At 37.5% G+C, this 22,752-nt stretch overlaps 1 protein-coding gene across 2 annotated transcripts in view; it reads left to right on the top strand.

The window, feature by feature from the left end:
• GALNT14 (polypeptide N-acetylgalactosaminyltransferase 14) overlaps window positions 1-22,752 on the top strand; it is a 364,372-nt gene that overhangs the window by 307,144 nt on the left and 34,476 nt on the right. For both annotated transcript variants that reach the window (XM_016428013.2, XM_007476039.3), the window contains one exon: window positions 20,201-20,327. In XM_016428013.2, the coding sequence (XP_016283499.1) occupies window positions 20,201-20,327 (127 nt within the window). The remainder of the gene's footprint in view (window positions 1-20,200; window positions 20,328-22,752) is intronic.

Here is a 22,752-nt window from a genome sequence, read left to right as displayed (position 1 = left end):
TAAAGCACTTAGCACGATGCCTAGCACCTGGTAGGGACTTCATAAATGATCATTTCTTGTCTGCCTGGTTATGGCAGTGGAGCACAATCTGTGGCAGGTCTTATAGAGATGGAAGGAATCAAGCACAAGCCCAGGGACAGCCTACCTGTCCTCTAGGGACTAGTCTGACTAAGTATGGAGAGACAGCCTCAGAGAGCTAGTCACTAGGTGACGCAACCATTTCTGGCCATTGTAGAACATAAAAAAGAAAAAAAATATATGTGAAATTGCCATCAGTCTTATCGATTCCTCTTTGACAATGATAATAGATTGCTTCAGGAGGTAGTGAGTTCCCCAGCAATAAAAAGCCTTCACAAAGAATGAGATGACTGACTAACTTGTTAGGGGATTGTGTAGAAGGGATGTTTGTTCAGGTATGTATTGGACTAGAGCATGGGACATAGTAGGGACTTAATAAATGCACGTTTATTGACTAATTGGTCAATAATTTTCTAAGTCACTTTCTATTCAGAGACTTTATGTCTCAGACACATCTTGATATGTTTGAGGGTAGCTTGTCACTGTGGTAAAGCCATCTTCAAGCATTTGAACCAGATACTTGCTCACTGAAACAGAGATAGGTAGGTTTAAGCAAGAAAAATTAGAGATGCTGGGGTAGGGAAGAAGATGAGAACACCATTCAGTGCCACCCCAGAACTAACTTACTTAGACACACACATGCACAAAAACCTTTATGACATTTATAGATGTTATCAGGAGAGGCAGTCTATTATAGTATTAAGAACACTGGATTTCAAGGATCCAGGAGACCTGGATTCAAATCCCACTTCTAAAATTTACTAGCTATGAGATCATGGGCAAGTTACTTAATCTTTCTCATTTGTAACGTGTAGATTATGATAGCTCTTGGACTTTTCTCACTGAAGGGTTGTGAAGATCAAATGAGATAATGGATCAGAAGATTTTTACAAATCTTGAAGTTCTCTGGAAATGTCAGTTATTATATGGCCATGGGGGCTTTCTTCCCCCAAGCTGACTTTCCCTTTAAAGTACTGTGCTGTACTGTACATATTTTTCACAGGAGCACTCTATAGCAAGATATAGCTATAAAATTTGGTCAAGAGGGATGCTAGCCATGAAGGCAGAATTTAAAGCTTGGCACCAACATTTGGAAGGGGCCCAGCACCCCAGTGTAGTCCAGTCAGATTCCCCCAAACTTGGAAATCCTCCAACAGCCCAGAAAACTCCTTCAGCCAGTTGAATTACTCTGCTTGCAGTCATCAAGCAGGTACTTTGTCGGGGAAGCTGGAATATTTCCCCACTCACTCATTGAAATGATTCCATATTTTTCTGCCACCTAACCCCATTTAAATCTCATCTAATTGATTCAACAATAACAAACCTAACTCTTCTCTACCCTAAACAGGAGGCAAATCTTCCTCATAGTCATAGCTTAGGAGTCATTTGACATTGAACAAGTCACTTAACCTTTGTTTGCCTTTGTTTTCTTAACTATAAAACGGGATTAATAATAGCAGGACAACCAGGGTCATGATATGAATCAAATGAAATCATATTTACAAAGCACTTAGCACAATGTCCAACACATAGAAGGCACTTAATAAATGTTTGTTTTCTTCCTTCTGACTTTAACAACCCTTTTCTTTCCTCTACATCCAGCATCCCTCTCCACTAAAATAATAGATTTCACCCTTGCTTTCTTTCTGCCTCTCACCTTTGCCCAGTGTGAATGACAAATAATGGCCCAAGGTCTTGGGACAATCTATGATTGATGGAAAATAGATTTAGAGATGTTAGGTCCCTGAGAAGTCAACTGGTCCAACTCATTTTCCAGATATGGTAACTTGAGATACAGAGTGATAAAGTAAATTGCCCAAGGTCACATAACTAGTAAATGGCAGAGCCACAATATAAATTTGACTTTCCTTGGCTCTGGATCCAAACCATTCTTTCCACCATACAGAATATATTATGCACACCCAGAAAGACCTAAAGAAAATTAGTAAATAGCACACCTGGAAAGACCTAAAGAAAATTAGTAAATAGCCATAGAACCATAGGGAAGTCGAGGCATTAGAATCATAGGATACATATTTCATGGTGAAAAGATCTTAGAAGTTATTTTTCCCAACTCATTCATTTTAGAGATGAGAAAACTGAAAAGAGATTTGGATGTGCCCAAGTACCTGGGTGACACAGGAAGTGAAATTTGAACCCAGATTTTCTGACTACAAAACTAACCTTCTCTCTAAGGCAACAAGTTAGGTTGAGCACAAGGATGATCAGGACTAAGACCCTTAAAGAGATTAGCAGATTAAGGGCTAGAAGACTTCCATTCTCAAAACTGGAGATAGAGAGAATTCGAAGGGATAAAAATCCTCTTCCACCCTAGGTCTGAGGAGGAGACAGTCCAGAGGAGAGTGGTATGAAATGAAAGCTTATTCATGTCTCATAATTGTGGGAGGACTTCCATGAATGACACTCCAATAATAATATATTTATCAAAAAGCCTTACATATTTATAACAAATCATAAGTATTGTATTATTGTTTTGTCACATATTATTTATTAAAAATAAATATCAATGTTTTAAAAAATAATGTTGATGATGACAATAATAGTGATAACAGCTAGCATTTGTATAGTACTTTAAGGTCTGAAAAGTGCTTTATATATTTTATTATTTTATTTTATTATGTTCTTTGATCCTCATAAAAACCGTGCTATTATTGTCCCCATTTTACAGATGAAAGAGGTTAAGTGAATTACAGGATCACAGAGCTCACAAGTGTCTAGGACAAGATTTAGGTTCCAGAGAAACTCCTCAAAGGAGAGAAATGATATTTGCTGCACCCTACAGTCATTGGAGGCAAGATAAAGGGGCCAGGGTCATATGAGGAGCAAGCCAGCTGATAGCACTATGAATAAATAAGCCAGTCTTGCTATATACATCCCATAGAGACTACTGAAGGCAGCAGGAGCATAAGCTTTCCAGCTGGCCAGGGCTTTTGAGTGAAGGTTAGATGGCATATGGCCAGCTTTTTTGTTTTAAGGTGGAAGACAAGAATTTATTTGACGCATTGTGTAATAAACCATGAGTTAGATGCACCATTTTTACCCACAAATGAACCTATTAAAAATGTGGCTGTGGGGGCAGCTAGGTGGCTCAGGGGATTGAGAACCAGACCTCGAGATAGGAGTCCATTCAAATCTGGCCTGAGACAGTTCCTAGCTGTGTGACTCTGAGCAAGTCATTTAACCCCCATTGCCTAGTTCTTACCATTCTTCTTGGAACCAATACACAAGTATTGGTACTCAGAAGGAAGGGAAAAGTTTAAAAAAGCCTTCCAAGCAAATGTACCTTGAAAAGGCATTCAAATTTAAGTTAAACCATATGAATCAAATATTTTTTTAAAAAATGCAAACAGAACAATTGAAATTTTCATTACATTTTTATATAAAGAAAAGACCCATAAGGTTGACTGGCACATGGTCAAGTTCAAAACTTCCATGCTCCATTAGGTAATTCCCCACATTTAATGAAATCATGAGCTACCTTATTTCAGAATCCCACAGTTTCTGTTTGGTTCTTGGTCTTTTTATTAAGTTCACTTATTATACCATGAGATGGAAGCTGCTTTTCAGAACAAGGAAAACAATCCCTCATCTCACAGTGTTTGTATGTACCACACCAATATGTGTCATAATAAGCCATGTAGAGAAATGGATGTATAAGTGTGCAACCTGACTGCTTGTGAACAATAAACTAGAACTCCGCTGGTAAAGAATTTGAAGACATGGATGGACAGAGCAGGTTTTTAAAGATCTTGACAAAGGTGAGCCTGGTATCATTTTTGAATCTTTTGCTCTAGAACATGGAGTATTTTAAATGTCCCATTGAATTAAGATTTTCCAAGGCAGTTGTCATAATAGATGACATTTCTCTCTTATGGAATTAACCATCCCTTATGGAATTGATATAATGGTGGTGCTGTTGTTTCAGTCATGTCTGACTCTAGGTTCCCATTTAGGGTTTTCTTGGCAAAGATACTGGAGAGGTTTTCCATTTCTTTCTCCAGATCATTTTACAGGTGATAAAACTGAGTCAAGCAGGGTGAAGGTCAGAGTCTGGATTTAAATTCAGATTTTCCTGACTCCTGGCCTGGCATTCCCTCCCCTATGGATATGGAACAGAAATAGAAAAATGAATTTGGAGGTAAAAGATCTGAATTTAGATTCCAGCTCTGCCCTGCCAGTTATCATCTGCTTGGTCATAGGCAAATCATTTAATCTCTAGGCCTGACTTTTCTCATCTATAAAATGAAATTGGTTTAGATGATCTCCAGTGTCCCTTTTGAGTCTAAAATGCCATTATCCCATGAAATCAGAAAGGATATTTTTATTTAGCATATTGTATATGCTGCTTACATTGAAAGAATATAAGCTTCCTGATGGCAGAACCACTTTCATTTTTTGTATAACTAGTGCATAATATAATTCTTAGCACATTGTAGACACAATAAATTCTTGTTGATTGTTTTCTTTTTTTAACCCCCAGGAGTTGTTAGTTCTCCACCATCAGGCTACTTGCACAGAGAGGAAAATGGCAGACATGAGATTACCATTTCTATTCATAGGGTCATAGATTTAGAACTGGAGTCTTCTATCCCAGGTCTCTTGTATTTTACAGATGAGGACTCTGAAGTCCAGAGAAGTGACATGCCCAGGGTAGTTAACAGATGAGTCAGAATTCGCTCTATATCCCATAATTTAAAATCTAACAAGTTCTCACTATACCAAGTACCTTCATCATGATGGATACCGAGGAGCTGAAGAGGAATATAAACTCTATGTCAGCCCAGGAACCAGCCCATAAAATGAAGGTCATGCCCAGGAATGCACAGGAGGAAGGTGGAATACAAATGGAAGTGACATTTTTATGCTTTAGTTCATGTTCTTGTTCTCTCATGAGAGATAATGATGGTCCAGGGATCAGAGGAGACAAGTTCAAATCCTACTTCTGACACACATTCGTGTGACCTTGGACAAGTCGTTTATCCTCATAGGGCCTCAGTTTCCTTATCTGTAAAGTGAGGAGGTTGGTCTGGATGGCCTCTAAGGGCCTTCCAGCTGTCACCTAGCTCTCTGTCCCTGAATTTCCAGCTAACCACATGGCTGATTCTTCTGGGGGAAGCTACCCTACGCTAGAAAAAACAAGTAGAGATTTTCAATGAGGAGATGTTGAGGATAAACAGGGGATGAAATGGGATTTCGTTTGGGGGAGGGAGCGTCTGTGGAGCAGACAAGTTAGCTCTTAGATGTTAATCTGAGGTTTAAAGAAAATAAGCAGATAAAACCATGTGCCTGATGGAAGAACAATTACACATCTCCCTGCTTGGAATTCAGAGTGGCTTTGGGTCTGTGTGGAATTTATCACAAGGGAGATTATGCTGCTGCTGCTGATTCAGCAAGAACCCCCATGCTAACTCCCCATAAAGTCTTTTCTGATCCCTCCTCTGCCCGCCTAACAGAAGCAATGGAGTGAAAGTGATGACTCGGCACATAGCGCCAGTGCTGCGAGCTAAAACTGTGAGCCCTACCTGGGAAACCAGCTGCTGCTCATCTCAGCTGACTGCAGGCCCACTGGTCATTGCATCAACTCCCACTGCCCTAGGGTGAATCCTACTGCGCTTCTTTCAAAGGTGACAGCAAAGCTCCGAGATGCATCCGGTCCTACCATTTATCAGAGCTTCCAGAAGGTGACACTGAATGATGTCTAGAAAAAAAAAAACATACACAAGAAAATGTATTATCCTAGCTGGCTTCTGGGCATTACCAATCATTCTGTGCTCAGCAGTTTTATGGGAACTGGGGCCTTAACCTTTTCTAAGTCATACCATTAAGGTCTGTGCAGGCTGCTTCCACTTAGTTAACTGCCTGAAATAGGGCTAGGTGCATTTCCTTTAAGGTCAGCAGCTCCATGTTTCCAAAAAGGACAAAACCTAAAAAATGGATGAAATCCTCAGCTTCATGAAATTCTATTTTCTATTCACCAACAATCTCTTTGCTCCATTGTTCTCTTTTAATTTCCCCCTGAAATTTGTAAAACACTGTGACAAATGCTGTCAACTAATCATTCACATCTCTAGTTTCACCACAAATATCCCATCATGTTTCCATTTGTTTCCAAGAAATATAAAGCTGAGCAGCTACAAAAAAAAATAGCTAGACCCCTCTAATGATAGTTAAGAGCCCCTAAGTCTGAATCCTAGCTCAGACACACTTGCTAGTCATATGTCACCAGGCCAATCACTAATGTAAGCCTTGCTTTCCTCATCTGCAAAATGGATATAATAATAGGTTCTACAATATAGGTTGTGAGAGTCAAATGGAATACTGTATGGAAAGCATATTGTAAATCTTAAATGCTATTTGAATGTGAGTTATCATGATTACTATTATTATTATTATAATACATTTTAATATAAAATGTGCTCTAAAGGAGCAGAGGCATAATTAGAGAGCAAGAAAGCTGCCCTTGGTAGGAGCAGGATGATCAATCAATAAATTTGACACTAACATATTAGCAAATTGAATAAATTCCAGTGACATCTGTTGACTTACCCTAAGATAAAATACCAAGTTTTCTGTTTAGCTCATAAAGCTCTTCACAACTTGGAACAACTTAATGAACATTATTCTCTGTCCTGCCGTTTGTGATCCAGCCAGACTGCCTATCTCTCTATTTTTCACTCAGGCCATTCCTTCTCCTATCCCTTAGCTTTCCACCATGTTTTGAATACACTCTGTCTTCACCTCCACCTTATAGAAATCCACTCTTCTTTCAAGTCACAGATCAAAAATTAATTTCAATATGAAGTTCTTCCTGATTCCTCCGACTGCTACTACCCTCCCTCTCAAATTTCCTTGCATTTAACTATTTGATGTTTATTTACTTTATATTTATTATTACATATGTAAATACTTATATTCCAAATATATATGTCCTTGTTTCATTGTTGTTCAGTCACTTTTAGTTGTGTTCAAAACTTCATGACCCCATTTGGAGTTTTCTTGGCAAAGTTATTGGAGTAGCTTTCCATTTCCTTCTCCAGCTCATTTTTAAAGATGAGGAAAACAAAGTTAAATGACTTGCCCAAGGTCCCACATCTAGTAAGTGCCTGAGGTCAGATGTAAACTCAGGAAGATGAGTCTCCCTGACTCCCAGAGCTGTATCTACTGTAGCACCTGACAGCCCATCTTCTTGTATACCAACACACATTTATATATATACATATATATTATATGTATATATGTGTACATTTATATATATGTTTTAATAATAAGTGTTTACTTATTGTGTCTCCCATTAAAATATAAACTCCTAAAGTCCTTGCAAGTAAGGATTATTGTATTTATTATATTTATATTTCCAGTCTCTTAACATAGTACCTGACACTTAGTAGATGATTAATAAGTGCTTGTTGAATGATCAATAAGCTAACACTCATTAATCACCCATTACATACCAGGCACTATGCTGGGGCTTCAAAGACAAAACAAAGTGGTCCCTGATCTAAAAGACTTTAGATTCTATTAGGGGAGATTGCATGTACCTGTATAAGTATATTCACAATGCAATTCCACCTTTCTACTTTAAACATGATTTAATAAAGCTTTCTGAGGGAGAAGTGTTGGTGGAAATGTAGATAGAAGAATTGTACATACCTCATAATGATTAAAATATGCAACATATTTTTGTATAGGCCAACAAGTGTGTAGAATGTCCATTTTCTTCCTATCTCTCCTCATACATCCATTCAGCAGAAAATATTCAATTTAATATCTAGATATAAAAAGTCCTGTATTGTAGGAGATAAAATGATGTGTGAGATGCAATTCCTGTCTTCAAAATCTTATAGTCTAATCTGGGAAATGAGATGTGCATACAGATAACTCAACTGAAGACAGCAGCATATGAGAAACACATAGAAAGTAGCATTTGAGTTATACAAACATTTATTCAGAGGATGGAGAGGTCACTTCTAGCTCAGCTTCTCAGGGAAGTGTGTTATTTTGATTAAGCCCATACAGAGGGTAGGTAACAGGTACAGAATAAAATACATATATACACAAATATTATATATATATTTGCACACAATATTTTATGCCATGCAATATATATCACATATCTAAATACACATATTTACATTATATGTGTTCATTTGTACAACATATACGTTATATAAAATGTGTTTAAATTAGATATATAGAGTGGAGATAAAGAGAGATATAAGCAGTTGATGAATGCCTCAGAAATTCACAAGAAAAAGTAATAGCAAATTAGGCATAGAAAAACACTGATGGCCTCACTTTTCTATATACAAATGTTTAGAATTTTGTCAGTAGGCAAAGAAAACTTGAAATTTACATCAGGATTTTAATGTAACCTAATAGGCATCACCAAAACTTGGTGAGCCAGGATTTATTTCCAGAAAATATTAATGAAAGCTATACTAGTTTGTTTGTTTTATTTTTCAAAAGATATAGATGTGACAAAAAGAGGAGAAAAATAGGACTATGTGTCAAGTAGCTATTCAACTAAAATTCATGAACCTGAGTTTAGAAGCAAGACAAAGGCCATTTGGGAAAGAATAAATATAGAAACAGGAATGTATGCTCTTAGAAGTCAAGGACTAAAGCAAACCTCTGGCCATGGTGCTGATGTTGCCAAACCCATAGCTATTCTAAGAATCTTAGAATCATCTGGAAGGGAAGAGAAGGTATCAGTAGAAATGACTACACTACAGGTATCCCTTCTATATCATGGAGGTTAGTGGTGCAGTGCCCCCTACAACCTAGAAAATCACTATAAAATTTTTGGCTCACCTTTTGTTCCAGAGAAGTCATAATATTTTCTTTTTTCTTTTATGGGGAAAATTAATAGTTCCTCTTGCAATGTGTGGGTTAAGTAGAGGTATTCCTTTCGTATCATGGGGGAAAACTTTAACTTTTTATTTATTTTAAATTAAAAAATAGATTATGTATATTTATGGTATTAAGAGATAAAATATGTTGATAGGCTAATCTATACATATATATTTATACATTTCTGAGTACATTATCCATGAATTACCCTTTAGGTCCATTTGGGCATGTGTTTCTTTAAAAAATATTTTTTAATTCATGTGCAACCATCTCATAGGCTAGAAAAATCCACTATCTCATGAGCTTTCAGACCATATGGGCAACATCATCAAATTTCCATATACTTTTTTTTCATGGATAATTACCTTTATTTTGTTTTATGTTTTTTAACCCTTACCTTCTAAATCTTGGTATTGGTTCCAATACACAAGGGCTAGACAATGTGGGATTAAATGACTTGCCCAGTATCAGACAGCTAGGAAGTTATCTGAGGCCAGATTTGAAACTAGGTCCTCTGCACTCCAGGCATAGTGCTCTATTCACTGTGCCAGCGAGCTGTCAATCTAATTAACTTTATTTTTTAAAAATTTTATTTAGTCAATTTATAACATTATTCCTTGCTTACAAGAATCATTTTCTTTCTCTCCATCCTATCCCCCACCCTTCCTGTAGTTGACACAAAATTCCACTGGGTATTACGTGTGTCCTTGATCAGAACCTATTTCTGTGTTGTTGATGTTTGAACTAGGATGTTCATTTAGAGTCTACATTCCCAACCATATCCCCTCAACACATGTAATCAAGCAGTTGTTTTTCTTCAGTGTTTCTACTCCCACAATTTTCCCTATGAATGAGGATAGTGTTCTTTCTTATAAATCCATCTAGATTGTTCAGGATCACTGCATTCCCACTAATGGAAAAGTCCATTATATTCAATTATACCACAGTGTATCAGTCTCTGTGTATAATGGTCTCCTGGTTCTGTTCCTCTCACTCTGCATCAATTTCTGGAGATCATTCCAGTTCACATGGAATTCCTCCAATTTATTATTCCTTTGAGCACAATAGTATTCCATAAACAACATGAACCACAATTTTTAAGCCATTCTGCAATCAAAGGGCATCCCCTCATTTTCCAATTTTTTGCCACCACAAAAAGCACAGCTATGAATATTCACGTACATGTCTTTTTCCTTATTATCTTATTTCATTAACTTATCTTACTTCTTTCTTATTTATTTTTTGATTTATCTAGTTTGGATAGAGGAAGATTCAAGTCTCCCACTAGTATAGTTTTTCTTTCTATTTTATCCTTGAGCTCCCCTACGTTCTCCTTTAGAAATTTGGATTCTACACCATTTGGTGCATACATGTTGAGTATGGATATTTCCTCATTGTCTATACTGCCTTTTATCAGGATGTAATTACCTTCCCTATCTCTTTTAACTAGATTTATTTTTACTTTGGCTTTGTCAGATATCATGATTGTGACTCCTGTCTTCTTTTTATCAGTTGATGTCCAATAGATTTGGCTCCATCCTCTTACTTTTACCCTATGTGTGTCTACCTTCCTCAGGTGTGTTTCTTGTAGACAACATATGGTAGGGTTTTGTGTTATAATCCACTCTGCTATTTGATTACATTTTATGGTTGAATTCATTCCATTCACATTCAGAGTTATGATTACCAGCTGTGTATTTCCCAGCATTTTGATTTCCACTCCTAATCCTGCCCTTTCTTCTTTCACTATTTCCTTCTCCACCAGTGTTTTGTTTTTAATTGGTCCCCCTAATTCCCACCCTTATTTTACTTCCCTTTCTACCCTGTCCCTTCTTATTCCCCTCTTATTTTCTTTACATTCAATTTAAACTACCTCCACCCTCTAACTCCCTTGTATTGCTTGAGTCCCCACAAGTCCATTTGTTACCCTTCTACTTCCCTAAAGGGTGCAAATCAATTCTCTGTCCCAATGTATTTGATTATTCTTCCCTCTTTGAGTCAATTTCAATGCACATAAGAGTTGCGTATTTTCTATCTCCAACCTCTTTACCCTGCTAGTATATTGATGTTCTCCACCCTCTTGCCATATGCTTCTTTGTAACATAAATTTACCCCCATTTTGTTCCATTTCCCATTTCTCTTAATATTAACCTCTTCTTTAACTCTAGTTTTATATATACATATATATACACACATATTATGCAAACATATCTTTATATACATATTTATGTCTTGGCATTTCATCCTATACAGTTTGTCACTTTCCCCCCTAAGTATGTATCATTCTTCTAGCTACCCAGGGGATAACATATTTTAAGAGTTACAAATATCCTCTTTTCTTGTAGGGATGCATATCATTTTAAATTATTGGGTCCCTTAAGAAAAGTTTGTTTTTTGTTTTGGGTTTTCCCCCCTTTCTTAATTACCTTTTGATGATTCTCTTGGGTTCTGAGTTTGATCATCAAATTTTCTGTTCAGGTCTGGTCTTCTCTTTACAAATGCTTGGAATTCTTCTATTTTGTTAAATGACCATACTTTCCCCTGTAAGAATAGAGTCAGTTTTGCTGGGTAGTTGATTCTTGGTTGTAAAACTAGTTCCCTGTATTCTGGAGTATCATATTCCATGCCTTTTGGTCCTTTAGTGTACATGCAGCTAGATCAAATGTTATCCTCACTGTAGTTCCATATCTGAATGACTTCTTAGCAGCTTTTGATGTTTTTTCTTTATTCTGGTAGTTCTTTAATTTGGCTATAACATTCCTAGGTGTTGTCAGTTGGGGATTAAGTATAGGATCTTTGAATTCTTTCAATCTCCACTTTTCCCTCTTGTTCTAGAATGTCGGGGCAGTAGTTCTTGGATAATTTCCTAATAGGATGATGTCCAGGCTTTTTCTTTTGTCATTGTCTTCTGGTAGACCAATGATTCTTAAGTTGTCTCTCCTGGAATGAATTTCTAAATCTTCTGTTTTGTGAATGAGATGTTTCATATTTTTCTCAATTTTTTCATTCATTTTATTTTGCTTTATAGTTTCCAGATGCCTTGAGAAGTTACTTTCTTCTAATTGTTGTATTCTAGTTTTTAAATCCTGAATTTCATCCCTGGCTTTTTGGTCATCCTTCTTATTCTGGTCTGATTTTCTTTGGTGGTCATTTTTCATCTCCTTTGCCTCATTTTCAAGCTGATTAATTTTGGCTTTCAAGACACTATTTTCTCATTTTAGTTCAAGTGCCTCTGTTTCCAGATGACTTATCTTGCTTTTTCAGTTCTTTTTCCAGTTGTTTTCAGTCTTTCTTAATTGTGTTTTGAATTGTATTTTGAGTTCTTCCAAAGCCTGTGTCCAATTCACTGGAGTTTCTGTGTTTTTGCTTGGTGTTCCTTGATCTTCCTCTGTTACTTTTACTCTTTGTTCATTGCCTGGATAGAAGCTACCGATTGTAATTTCTTTTTTCTTTTCCTGTTCTTTGCTCATATTTGCTCCTTCTTTTCCCCCTGTAGTTGCCTGCATTCTTGCTCCCCTCATTATGTGCTGGATCTGTGGGTTTGGGCTTTTCTGTTAGTCTTCACCCTTGGAGCTTATCAAGGCTCTCAGAGCAGACTGTGAGGGAGGCGTGTTGGAGCTTGAGCTTCCCTTCCCTTTGAAGGCTTGATGAGATTAAGTCTAGCTGAGTTGAACTTACAGACCTGGATGTGCCCTGTGGGAAAAGCCTCAGGAAGGGGGGACAATATGGAGTGTTTCCACTTATGTGACTCTGCTGCCTCCTCTGTGCTTCTCCTTGAGCTGCTTCCCAGCCACCCATATTTGGAGCCTGGAGCCTGGCACAGTTTTGCCTGCAAAGTACTCCCTCCAGACTAGCACCCTTGCCCACCCAGAGATTCCAGTCACTGCTGGAGGCTCAGTACTGTAGGTGGGGGAGGGGTCCTGGGACCTTCCTTCTTCCTTCCCCTTAAACCCAAGTGTTCTCAGATCCAGGCTTTTGGGGGCGGGGGGTAGGGCGTACCTTTTAAATTGAGTCCAACAGGAGGGTTCCTTAGTACTGTCCTGTTGTTTGATTTGGTTTTCAGTCCCCTATGAGCATTTGGTTCTTAATTGGTGAGGAAGGGTTTTCAAAGGTCTGAACTATCACTCCCTCTAAGCTGCCATCTTGACTCCACCTCTCTGTCTCCCATATGCTTTTAAAAATTATTCTTCATACTTTTCTTTTTTCTTTTTAAAATTTGTTTGTTACATAACAATTCCAGGTATCTCCTCTCCTCTGTCACCTCTCCATACTAGAGGAGGCATCATTTGACAAAAAAGAGAAGTGTATATATAAAACTATGTCTTGCTTATTTCTATTTCTTTCTCCAGAGATGGACATATACAAATTATTCTTCAAACTATTTCTCTTGCTATAATGTATATATTATCTTTGTTCTGTTCATTTCATTCTTCATAATTTTTTGTTCGTCTTTCCATGCTTTTTTTCTTAAATTAGCCTTCTTGTCATTTATTCTGGCACACTAGTATTTCATTACAATCATATGCCACAATTCGTTTAGCCATTGTCCAACTGATGGTCATTGCCTCAGTTTCCAGGTCTTTGCCACCACAAAGAGAGCTGCTCTAAATATTTTAGAACATAGAACATATAAGTTCTTTTCCTTTTTCTCTGATCACCATAAGAAACAAACTTAATAGTGGTATTGTTGAGTTAAAAGTAGATAGGAGGGGGCAGCTTAGTGGATAGAGACAGATCTGGAGTAGTGAGGACCTGGGTTCAAATCAAACTTCATACACTTCCTAGTTGTGTGTCCCTGGGCCAGTAATTTAATCCTCTTTGCCTAGTCCTTGCCTTTATGTCTTAGAGTTTTCACTAAGACAAAAATTAAGGGTTTAAACAATTGGATATACAATTTTATAACTCTTTGAGCATAATTCCAGATTACTCTCCAAAATGCTCTCCCATACATTTCTGACTCCAGGTAGCTAATTCCAGTTTCCAAGGAAGAAGAGTCCTGGCATGTATACCCACTTTCCTACAGTCTCATGGTCTGACCTGCAAACAGAAAAAAGTGGGGAAGGAGCCCCAAAGAACCTGTTGACAGCCTTTTGTAGGCCTTACCCCTAGAGGCAGCTCCTGACAAGAGTCCATCTTCTGGAATCCTAGCCAGCAAGACAGCCAACCATTCTGGGAGCATCCCCACTTACTGGAAACCTGTCAGGAGTTTCCTTGTGTTCTTAACAAGGAGTAAGTCTAACTGTCCATAACCATAAGGGAGAAAACATGCTAAAACCAATGACAGTTGGATTCCTCCTCCCATGTTATGTATGTATATGTATATGCACACACACACAGAAGGGTATACTGTCTTAAACATCTTGTGAGGCTAGCAGGGGAGGACCCTGTTCTCAGAGCAGTGGGGATAGGTGGCAATGAGGTAAGAGCAGGTGTTCTCTAAGGCTGGTGATCACCACTTTATACATTGCATTAAGCAAGTTCCTCAAAGATAGCCCCACTTGCCTGTGGCAGAAAGGGAAAGGCTGCAAGATTCCTATCCCTGCCAACTTGGACACAGCTGGCTCTGCTAATTAAACCTTGCCAGCCTCCCCAGAGTCTCTTTCAGTAGCAACCAGCCAGGAAGAAGATGGGGCTGGGTACACAAGTATCAGGTGGGAAGTCCCCTGGACAACAGCTTTGGGCCTTTCAAGTCCCTGTTACAATAGGTAAGCTGCCAAATCCTGATTCCCTCCTAGACTGTGATCAAGGTGACTCTCACAATGGCCTGGAAGTACCAGGCAGAGGAACATGCTTCAAAAGAATGATTGTGCTGACCATTCGGGGCCAGATTTTCTGACCATCTGGGTTTCAAATCATCTGTCCCTCTGTCCTTATAAACCATCAAAGTGTTCCAGACATTCCAATAATTCAGCAAAGAATAACTGCCTGAATCAAGTCGATAATTGTTACAATAAAAATTTACATAAACCACAAAAGGTAGACAATTACAAACTGAAGAAGCAGAGGGATCGTTTCACAAATATTTAAACTTACTATTGTGCCTTGCACCCATTTTAGCTACAATTATTCTGTGTATTCCAGGGATATTTGTGCTAGAGAGCAGATAACAGCCACATTCAATAATTGTAAATCATCTATGAATCAGCTAGATAATAGGCAGACAAATAGAAAGAGTAAAACAATCCCTAGTCACAAAGAGCTTACTTCCCAACAAGGAGGCAACAAATGCCTAAGTACCTGGTTATAGCATAATTATGAAGAGAAGACGTTTTAAAATACTTAACTACAATATAGTTGACGATGCAAGGCAGTTCCCAGTGGGCGATCAGGAAATGATTCATTTGAAACAGCAGTTCTTAATCTGAAGCCTATGAACATTTATGTGTGTACATGCATGTGTTTGTGTACAAAAGGAAATATCTAAAGGACAGGTAAGTGGTTCAGTAGCTAGTCAGGTCTGAATATGAGAATTTGATCTCAGACACTTTCTAGCTGTGTGACCCTGAGCAAATTTCTTAACCCCAAATGCATCCCTTATTGCTCTTCTGCCTCAGAATAGATAATTAGTATTAATTCTAAGACAGAAGGTAAAGGTTTAAAATACTTTTAATTGTTGTTTAGTTATTTTTAGCTATATCCAAATCTCCATGACCCCATTTGTGGTTTTCTTGGTAAAGATGCTAGAGTGAATTGCCAATTCTTTCTTTAGTTTGTTTTACAGATGAGGAAAATAGGATTAAGTGACATGTCCAGGGAAACACAGCTAGTCAATGTCCGAGACCATATTTGAACTCAGGAAGATGATTCTTCCTGGCCCCAGTTCTACACTCTATCCACTATACTACCTCATTTTAATTAGTATATTTTAATATAATATTATATTATAAAATTATAATAATTTAATTATTATATTTCAACATAATTGTATTCTTTTAAAATCTGTTGCATTTAATTTTTATGCATTTAAAGATATTATTCTGAGCAGTCTATAGGTTTTACTAAATTGCCAAAGGGATTCATGACCTATTATTTAGAAGTTCACAGTTAAACTGCTTCTTAAGAAGACAGGATTCTTTGTGGTAGGAAGGGAATATATCCAGGCATGGGGATGATGAGTCAGAGGATCATGGGTGAGGGACAGTGAATAAGTCAGATTGTGTAGATCTTAAAATGTATGTGTGAGAGAGAGAGTAATGTACTAGGAGGTTGGAAATATGGATTAGGTCCAGGTTGTGGAGGGATTTATTTTTTATTTTTATTTTTTCAGATTACATGTTAACATGATTTTTAATATTATTTTTTCTGGCAGTTTGCAACCCATATTCTCTTCCTTCCTTCTACTCCTTCCCCCTCCCCAAGAAGGCATGTAATATGATATAGGTTGTACATATATTATCATATAGTACGTATTTCCATGTTCATCATGTTGTAAAACAAGACACATATTGCTTACATGCAGAAATATTCACAGAGGAAATAAAGTAAAGAGTGGAATAACTCAATCTGCATTCAAATTCTGTTCTTTCTATGATGGTGGAAATATTTTTTGTTATGAATTTCCTGGAGTTGTCCTGGGATCCTTGCCTTGTTGATAATAGTTGCATCATTCAGACTTGATCATCATACCCCATTGTTGTTACTGCTCACACAGTTCTCCTGATTCTGCTCATTTCATATAAGTCTTTTGAAGTTTTGTGGTCATCTAGTTTATCATCTCTTATGACACAATAGTATCCCATTACAATTATATACCACAACATGTTCTACCTTTTCCCAAATGATGAACTTCCCTTGGGTTTCCAGTTCTTTGCCGCTAGAAAAAGAGCTGCTAAAAATATTTTTGAACAAGTTAGTCCTTTGCCCCATCTTTGATCTCTTTGAGATCCAGACCTAGTAGTGATATCCCTGGATCAAAGGGTATGTGCAGTTTGATGGCCCTGTGGGCATGGTTTGTGGGAGATGTTATTAAAAGGGCTAAACAGAAAAAATGCATTTTATTCAAAAGACAATAAGAATCAATGGTGTTTACTGAGTGGAGGAGTGATGTGGTCAGATCTGCCCCTGAGGGCTTGGAACTAAAGTGATGGCTAAGAATATAGAGAGAAGGAGTCAGATGTGAAGGTAGAAATAAGATTTGGCATACTACAGGATATGTGGAGTGAGTGAATGAGAAGATTCCAGGATAATGCTTGGGTTATAAACTTGAGAGATTGGAACAATGGTGTCACCTTCTATAGAAATAGGTAAGTTTTGAAGAAGGCTCAGTCTGAGGAGAGATACAGTGGATTCCATTTGGATATGTTTAAGTTTGAGATGTGTGGGACATTTAGTTTGAAATGTAGAGTAGGTAATTGGTGGCATGAGACTGAAGTCAAGAGAGACTGATAAAAAGATCTGTGAGTCATCTGAAGAGATGATGATTATACCTTTGGGAAATGGTGAGGTCACCAAGAAAGAAAATGTAGAGAGAAAGGAGAGAAGAGCTCAGCACAGAGATAGATACCCACATTTGGGTACCATGATGTGATTGATAAACTAGCAAAAGAGATTGAAATGGCATGACTAGACCAGCTAGGAGAATAGGGTCATAAGAACTCAGAGAAAAGAGTATCCAGGAGCAGAGGGGAGAGGGTCAATAAATGAATGAATAAATAAGCATTTATTAAGAACTTACAATGTTCCAGGAATACTGAAGATAAAAATAGATAAAAATTCAAGTGTAAAGACAGTCCTGCCCTCAAGGAACTTACATTTTAGTTAGAGAAGACAACAAATATAAGAGAGAAGTGGTCAGGAAGGAGTTATTTGGTCCCAGAAATGATATGAATGTTGATCCATAGGGAAATTGATTGACATGTCCTTTCCAGAAATTTTGATTTGATAACCATTTTGAGGACTAGGCATAGAAATCAGATGGGAATGGAACAGAAATGGCCTGAAGATGACCAAAGAGCAACAAGGGAATGGCAGGTCCGAATTGAACTATTTAAAATGCAGCAAAGTTAGGGCATGAAGGGGGCACAGTAGATAGATCCAGATCTTAAGACAAAAGATCATGGGTTCAAATTTAGCCTCAAATACTTCCTAGTAGAGCAAGACACTTAACTCTAGTTGCCCAGCTCTTACCACTCTTCTGCCTTGGAACCAAAACTTATTATTAATTATAAGACAGAAGGTAGGGATTTTTAAAATTAAAAATAAAATTCAGCAAAGTCAATAAGGATGATGAGTAAGACAAGATCATCAAATTTGGCAATTAAGAGATTATTAACTGTTGAGAGAACAGTTACAGTTACAGTTAAACAATGACTTTGGAACCCAGGTTATAACGGTTTAAGGAGTAAATGAGAGACAAGGAAGTGGAAGCAACAAGTGTATAGACAATTTTGGGGAATGATTGTCTGAGAAACAGGAAAAAATATGGAATGATGTTTTAAGGGAATGCTAAAGTCCAATGAAAGTTGTTATTTAGGGCAAGAGAAACATTGAGTGCATAAGGAAAAGAACCAATAGATAAGGATAGGCTGAATGGGGAAGAGGAGAGAGGGAAGGAGAAAGAAAGAAAAAGAAAGAGGGAAGGATGGAAAGAAGATGATTGAAGTCGCACTTTACTAAACATGAGAAGGGATGGGATCTAATGCATATGTTGGGAGGCTTTGGAAAGGAGAGTCACTCCATTTCCAAAGACCAGAGAAAAGGTGGGTGGAGAATGATGCTAAGAGGGTTTGAGATGAAGAGAAGGGGAAAAGAGAGAGATTACATCCAATGGCATCAATTTTCTCAGAAAAGAGAGAAAGAATGAGAGAATTCTCAACTAAGAATGATAAGGGAATGGATAGATTGGACACCTAAGAAAAGAAATGGTTTGAATAGCTTCTATAAAAAGTAACATAGGGAATTGATTAGAGAGAAACAAAAAAGAGTGCCTTATTGAAGTGAGATCCCAATTGAAACTGGAGAACATGAATTTTTATGTACCCATTTAGCAAATTTGTATGATATACTCTGGCTCTGTCCATCAACAGTCATGCAGAAGTGGAAGAGATGGATAGTGGGTTCACCCAAAACTGCATTTGCAAGAATTAACTAGTAAGAGGAAAAAGGAGGCAAGAGATTTGTGAACAGAAGAGTACAGTGTTAAACTGGGCAACAGCAGGATTGAAATTGAAAAGGAGGCACACAGGAGGCATTAAGTAAATGTTTATTGACTGACTGACCAGGCAATTTTCTAATATTTAATTGCCAGAGAGTTGTCATCTATGTAAGTAAAGGGAATTTCATAGCTGGGAGTTCCCCAGCATTGCAGAGAAGAAAGTGTGCTGTATTAGGAGTCAGAAGACCTGGGTTCATTACTTGTGTAACCTTGAGATTCACTTAATCTCTGGCCTTGGTTTCCTCATATATCAAATGATGAGTTAGAAGATAACACCTAACTTCTCTTCCAGTTTTCAACATACAACTGTGACTGATGAAATCACAGATTTGAATCATATTTCAGTAAGCTTTTTCATTAAAATAAAATCAAAACTAAAATTCTTTGTCAGACCAAGTACTATGATTTTTAGTGGTGATATAGAATGATCAAGAGTATTAGACTTGGGCTCAGGAAGGACATTGGTTTCCAACCTTCTGACACTTACTGGCTATGTCAGAGACAACTAGGTGGCACCTACAGGCAAAACATTGGAAGTCAGGAAGACATGAGTTCAAATGCAGCCTCAGACACTAGCTTCAGGACTTTGAGCAAATGACTTAACCTCTGTCTGCCTCAATTTCCTCAATTTTAAAATGATGTTAACAATAACATCTACCTCCCAGAATTGTTACAAGGATCAAATGAGTTAATATTTATAAAACATCTAGCAGAATGCTTGAAACATAATAGTAACACTTAGTAATAAGTAACATTTAATAAAAGTGTTCTCTTCCTTCTTTCCTTGTACAAGTCATTTAATTGAACAGCCTCAATTTCCTCATCTATTAAATGGAGTTAATACCTATAGTACCCACCTCACAGAGTTGTTATGAGGACCTATAATTAATCAGATAATTAATGTAAAGCATTTTATAAAGCTTTTAGTCCTCCATAAATATCAGTTGTTGCTATTATAATTGGTTCAGAATAAAGGCCACAATATACATGAATAAGCAAAAGGACCACTTGATAGGAATCATAATTAAGCTCCTCTTCCTTTATCGCTCAGTTCAGGAGAAAACAGAGAATAAAAAGGGGGACATGGCTTTCTTGCAGAAATTTCTTTCCGGGTGTGGATGTGTGGAGGCAGCCTGGAAATCCTCCCTTGCAGTCGGGTGGGACATGTGTTCCGGAAGAAGCATCCCTATACTTTTCCAGAAGGCAACCTCAACACCTATATAAAGTAAGTGCTCTTCCTGAGGGGATGTTCATGGGAAAGGGTGAATGAAGGATCTTCTTTTTGACTCAGTACAGTGCTTGGTAAGCATATAACTGCTTGTGGACTACTCCACTGACTGAAGATTGCACTGGAACTTGGTTATGCTTGCCAGCTTCCTGGGTTGGCCATGATAGCTGAATTTATTGGTTAGTCTCTGGATATGTACATGAAAGGGAAAGAAGCCACTGTTTTGGCATCTGAAAATAGAAATAAACACAATGTAGTAGAAAACACATTAGAACTTTCAACTCTCTTGGCCTCAGATTGGTCATTATGTCATCATTAGAAGACATAAAATTTTTTCCAACTCATAAAACAATCCTCAAATTCCTTGTTTCTCTGAATTTTGAAGAGAGGTCCTGACTTATGCCTTAAATGATTATTTATCACTGAATGGCCTCCTTGTATTTCTTTCCCTGGTGAGTGGCTAGGTGCAAATTTTAAACTATAGTATTTTGAGAGGTTCTATGTTTCTATCTTTGGGCAGATGGACAAGAACTCTGATATAAACTTTGTTCCCCAAAATGAATCACTTATTTTTTTTCTTGATTGGGAAAAATATAGAAAGGATCAAGAGGTCAACAGCCACAAATAGAATGATTTCTTCTTTCTCCATATCTAAGCATTTGCCATTATTTCTTTTCTCCTTTTCCTCTTTTTTTCATGAGAAAATTAAATGTCATGCTTTTTCTTTGTCATTGTCCTAGTTCTTTTATGTTCTACAATTGTTTTTTAGTCTTTCTCCTTTCTATTTCTCATCTTCCTTCACCTCTCCCATCCATTAGTTGAGGGTTAGGGCTGGACCTCTGGTTTATGTCTTAGGGCTATTTCTTGCTGGGCTCACCTACATTTGGTTATTTCTCTCTTCATCTCTAATTGTCACTCTTTTATATCCACATGAGATGGGGTTAATGAGGCAATGATACTGGGAGTGGTAGGAAAAGAGAAGTTAGCTTTTTATAATTAGGAAAACAACTATCCTAAGGGGAATGATTATTGGGAGTACAAGAGAAAGGAGGGCTGAGGGGGAGAGAGGGAAAAAGAGAGAGGGAGAAAAGAAGAAGGAAGGGAGAGAGAAAAGAAGGGAACAGAAAGAAAAGCAAGGAAAGAGGGGAGAGAGAAAGGTGGAGAGGGAGAGAGAAAGAGAGAGAGAGAGAAAGAGAGAGAGAGACAGAGACAGAGAGAGAGAGACAGAGAGAGAGAGAGAGAGAGAGAGAGACAGAGAGACAGAGAGACAGAGAGAGAGAGACAGAGACAGAGAGAGAGACAGAGAGAGAGAATCAACAAGAAGGGAAAACTGTCCAATGAATGAAGCCTTTATTAGCACTGTCTATGCGCAAAACACTGTGTCAAACACTGAGGATGCAAAGTAGAAAATTAATACAGTCCCCCATCTCAATTTGATAATTGTTTTTTTAAGAACTTGCTGTGTGTATAGAACACTACACCAGATTTAGATATGATGAGGTATTTTCCTGAATAGCTCTTACAGTCTAGTTAAGGGATAAGACAAAAACAAATTGTTCTAATCTAAGATATACTACAATGAGAATACAAATGAGCTGCCCTGTGCAGCCCAAGATGGAGAAAGTCATTATTTACTTGTACAGTGGTCAAGAGCAAAGAATTTGCCAATTCTTCCTCCTGGTCTCTAATAAGAGGGAATGTGAGAGAATAAGCAGCCTGCATAGGAAAGGATGCCAAGAGATGATATGTGGTGCCTAAAGGGAGAGAGAAGGACTTGCTTATTTAATCATTTCATCATAAACCAAGCTGCTTGAATGACAGTAGCCTGTATGATTAGCTTTAGCTGTTTGTAGTTTGGATAATCTGTCCTAAAATATTCTTTCAGTGTCATAAATTTAGCCAATTGCTTGAACTGATTTTATGTGCTACACAATGAGTGACAAAAAGGATTGTGACTAGAGAAGAAAGAAGTGAGGGGGAAAGGCCAGAGGCATGGTCCTCAATAAAAAAGTTGGGGTTTCCCCCCCACCCTTGATACTGTCTGTGATTTAATCCAACAATGGGACAGATTACCCTACTTACTTTCCCAAAATCTTCTCAACTTCTTGGTCTCCTTACCTAGATCTTCATCCAGTTTGTACCTGTTATTTATGGCTACCCTCCCCCAAAGCTCTGTCCATGAGTCCCCTTCTCTCTCTCTCTCTCTCTCTCTCTCTCTCTCTCTCTCTCTCTCTCTCTCTCTCTATATATATATATATATATATATATATATATATATATATATATATATATATATATAATCAACAACCATGGATTTAATTTTAATCTTTATGCAAAAGACTCTTAAGTTTATTTATGCAACCCTAACCTCTGATCTTCCAACTTACATTTCATTTTTTTAAATTAATTTAGAATATTTTCC

Source organism: Monodelphis domestica, chromosome 1, assembly GCF_027887165.1.
Source record: "Monodelphis domestica isolate mMonDom1 chromosome 1, mMonDom1.pri, whole genome shotgun sequence".
Classification (NCBI taxonomy): Eukaryota; Metazoa; Chordata; class Mammalia; order Didelphimorphia; family Didelphidae; genus Monodelphis; species Monodelphis domestica.
The sequence above is the reverse complement of the archived record's forward strand: the minus strand, read 5'-3'. Positions and strand labels throughout refer to the sequence as shown.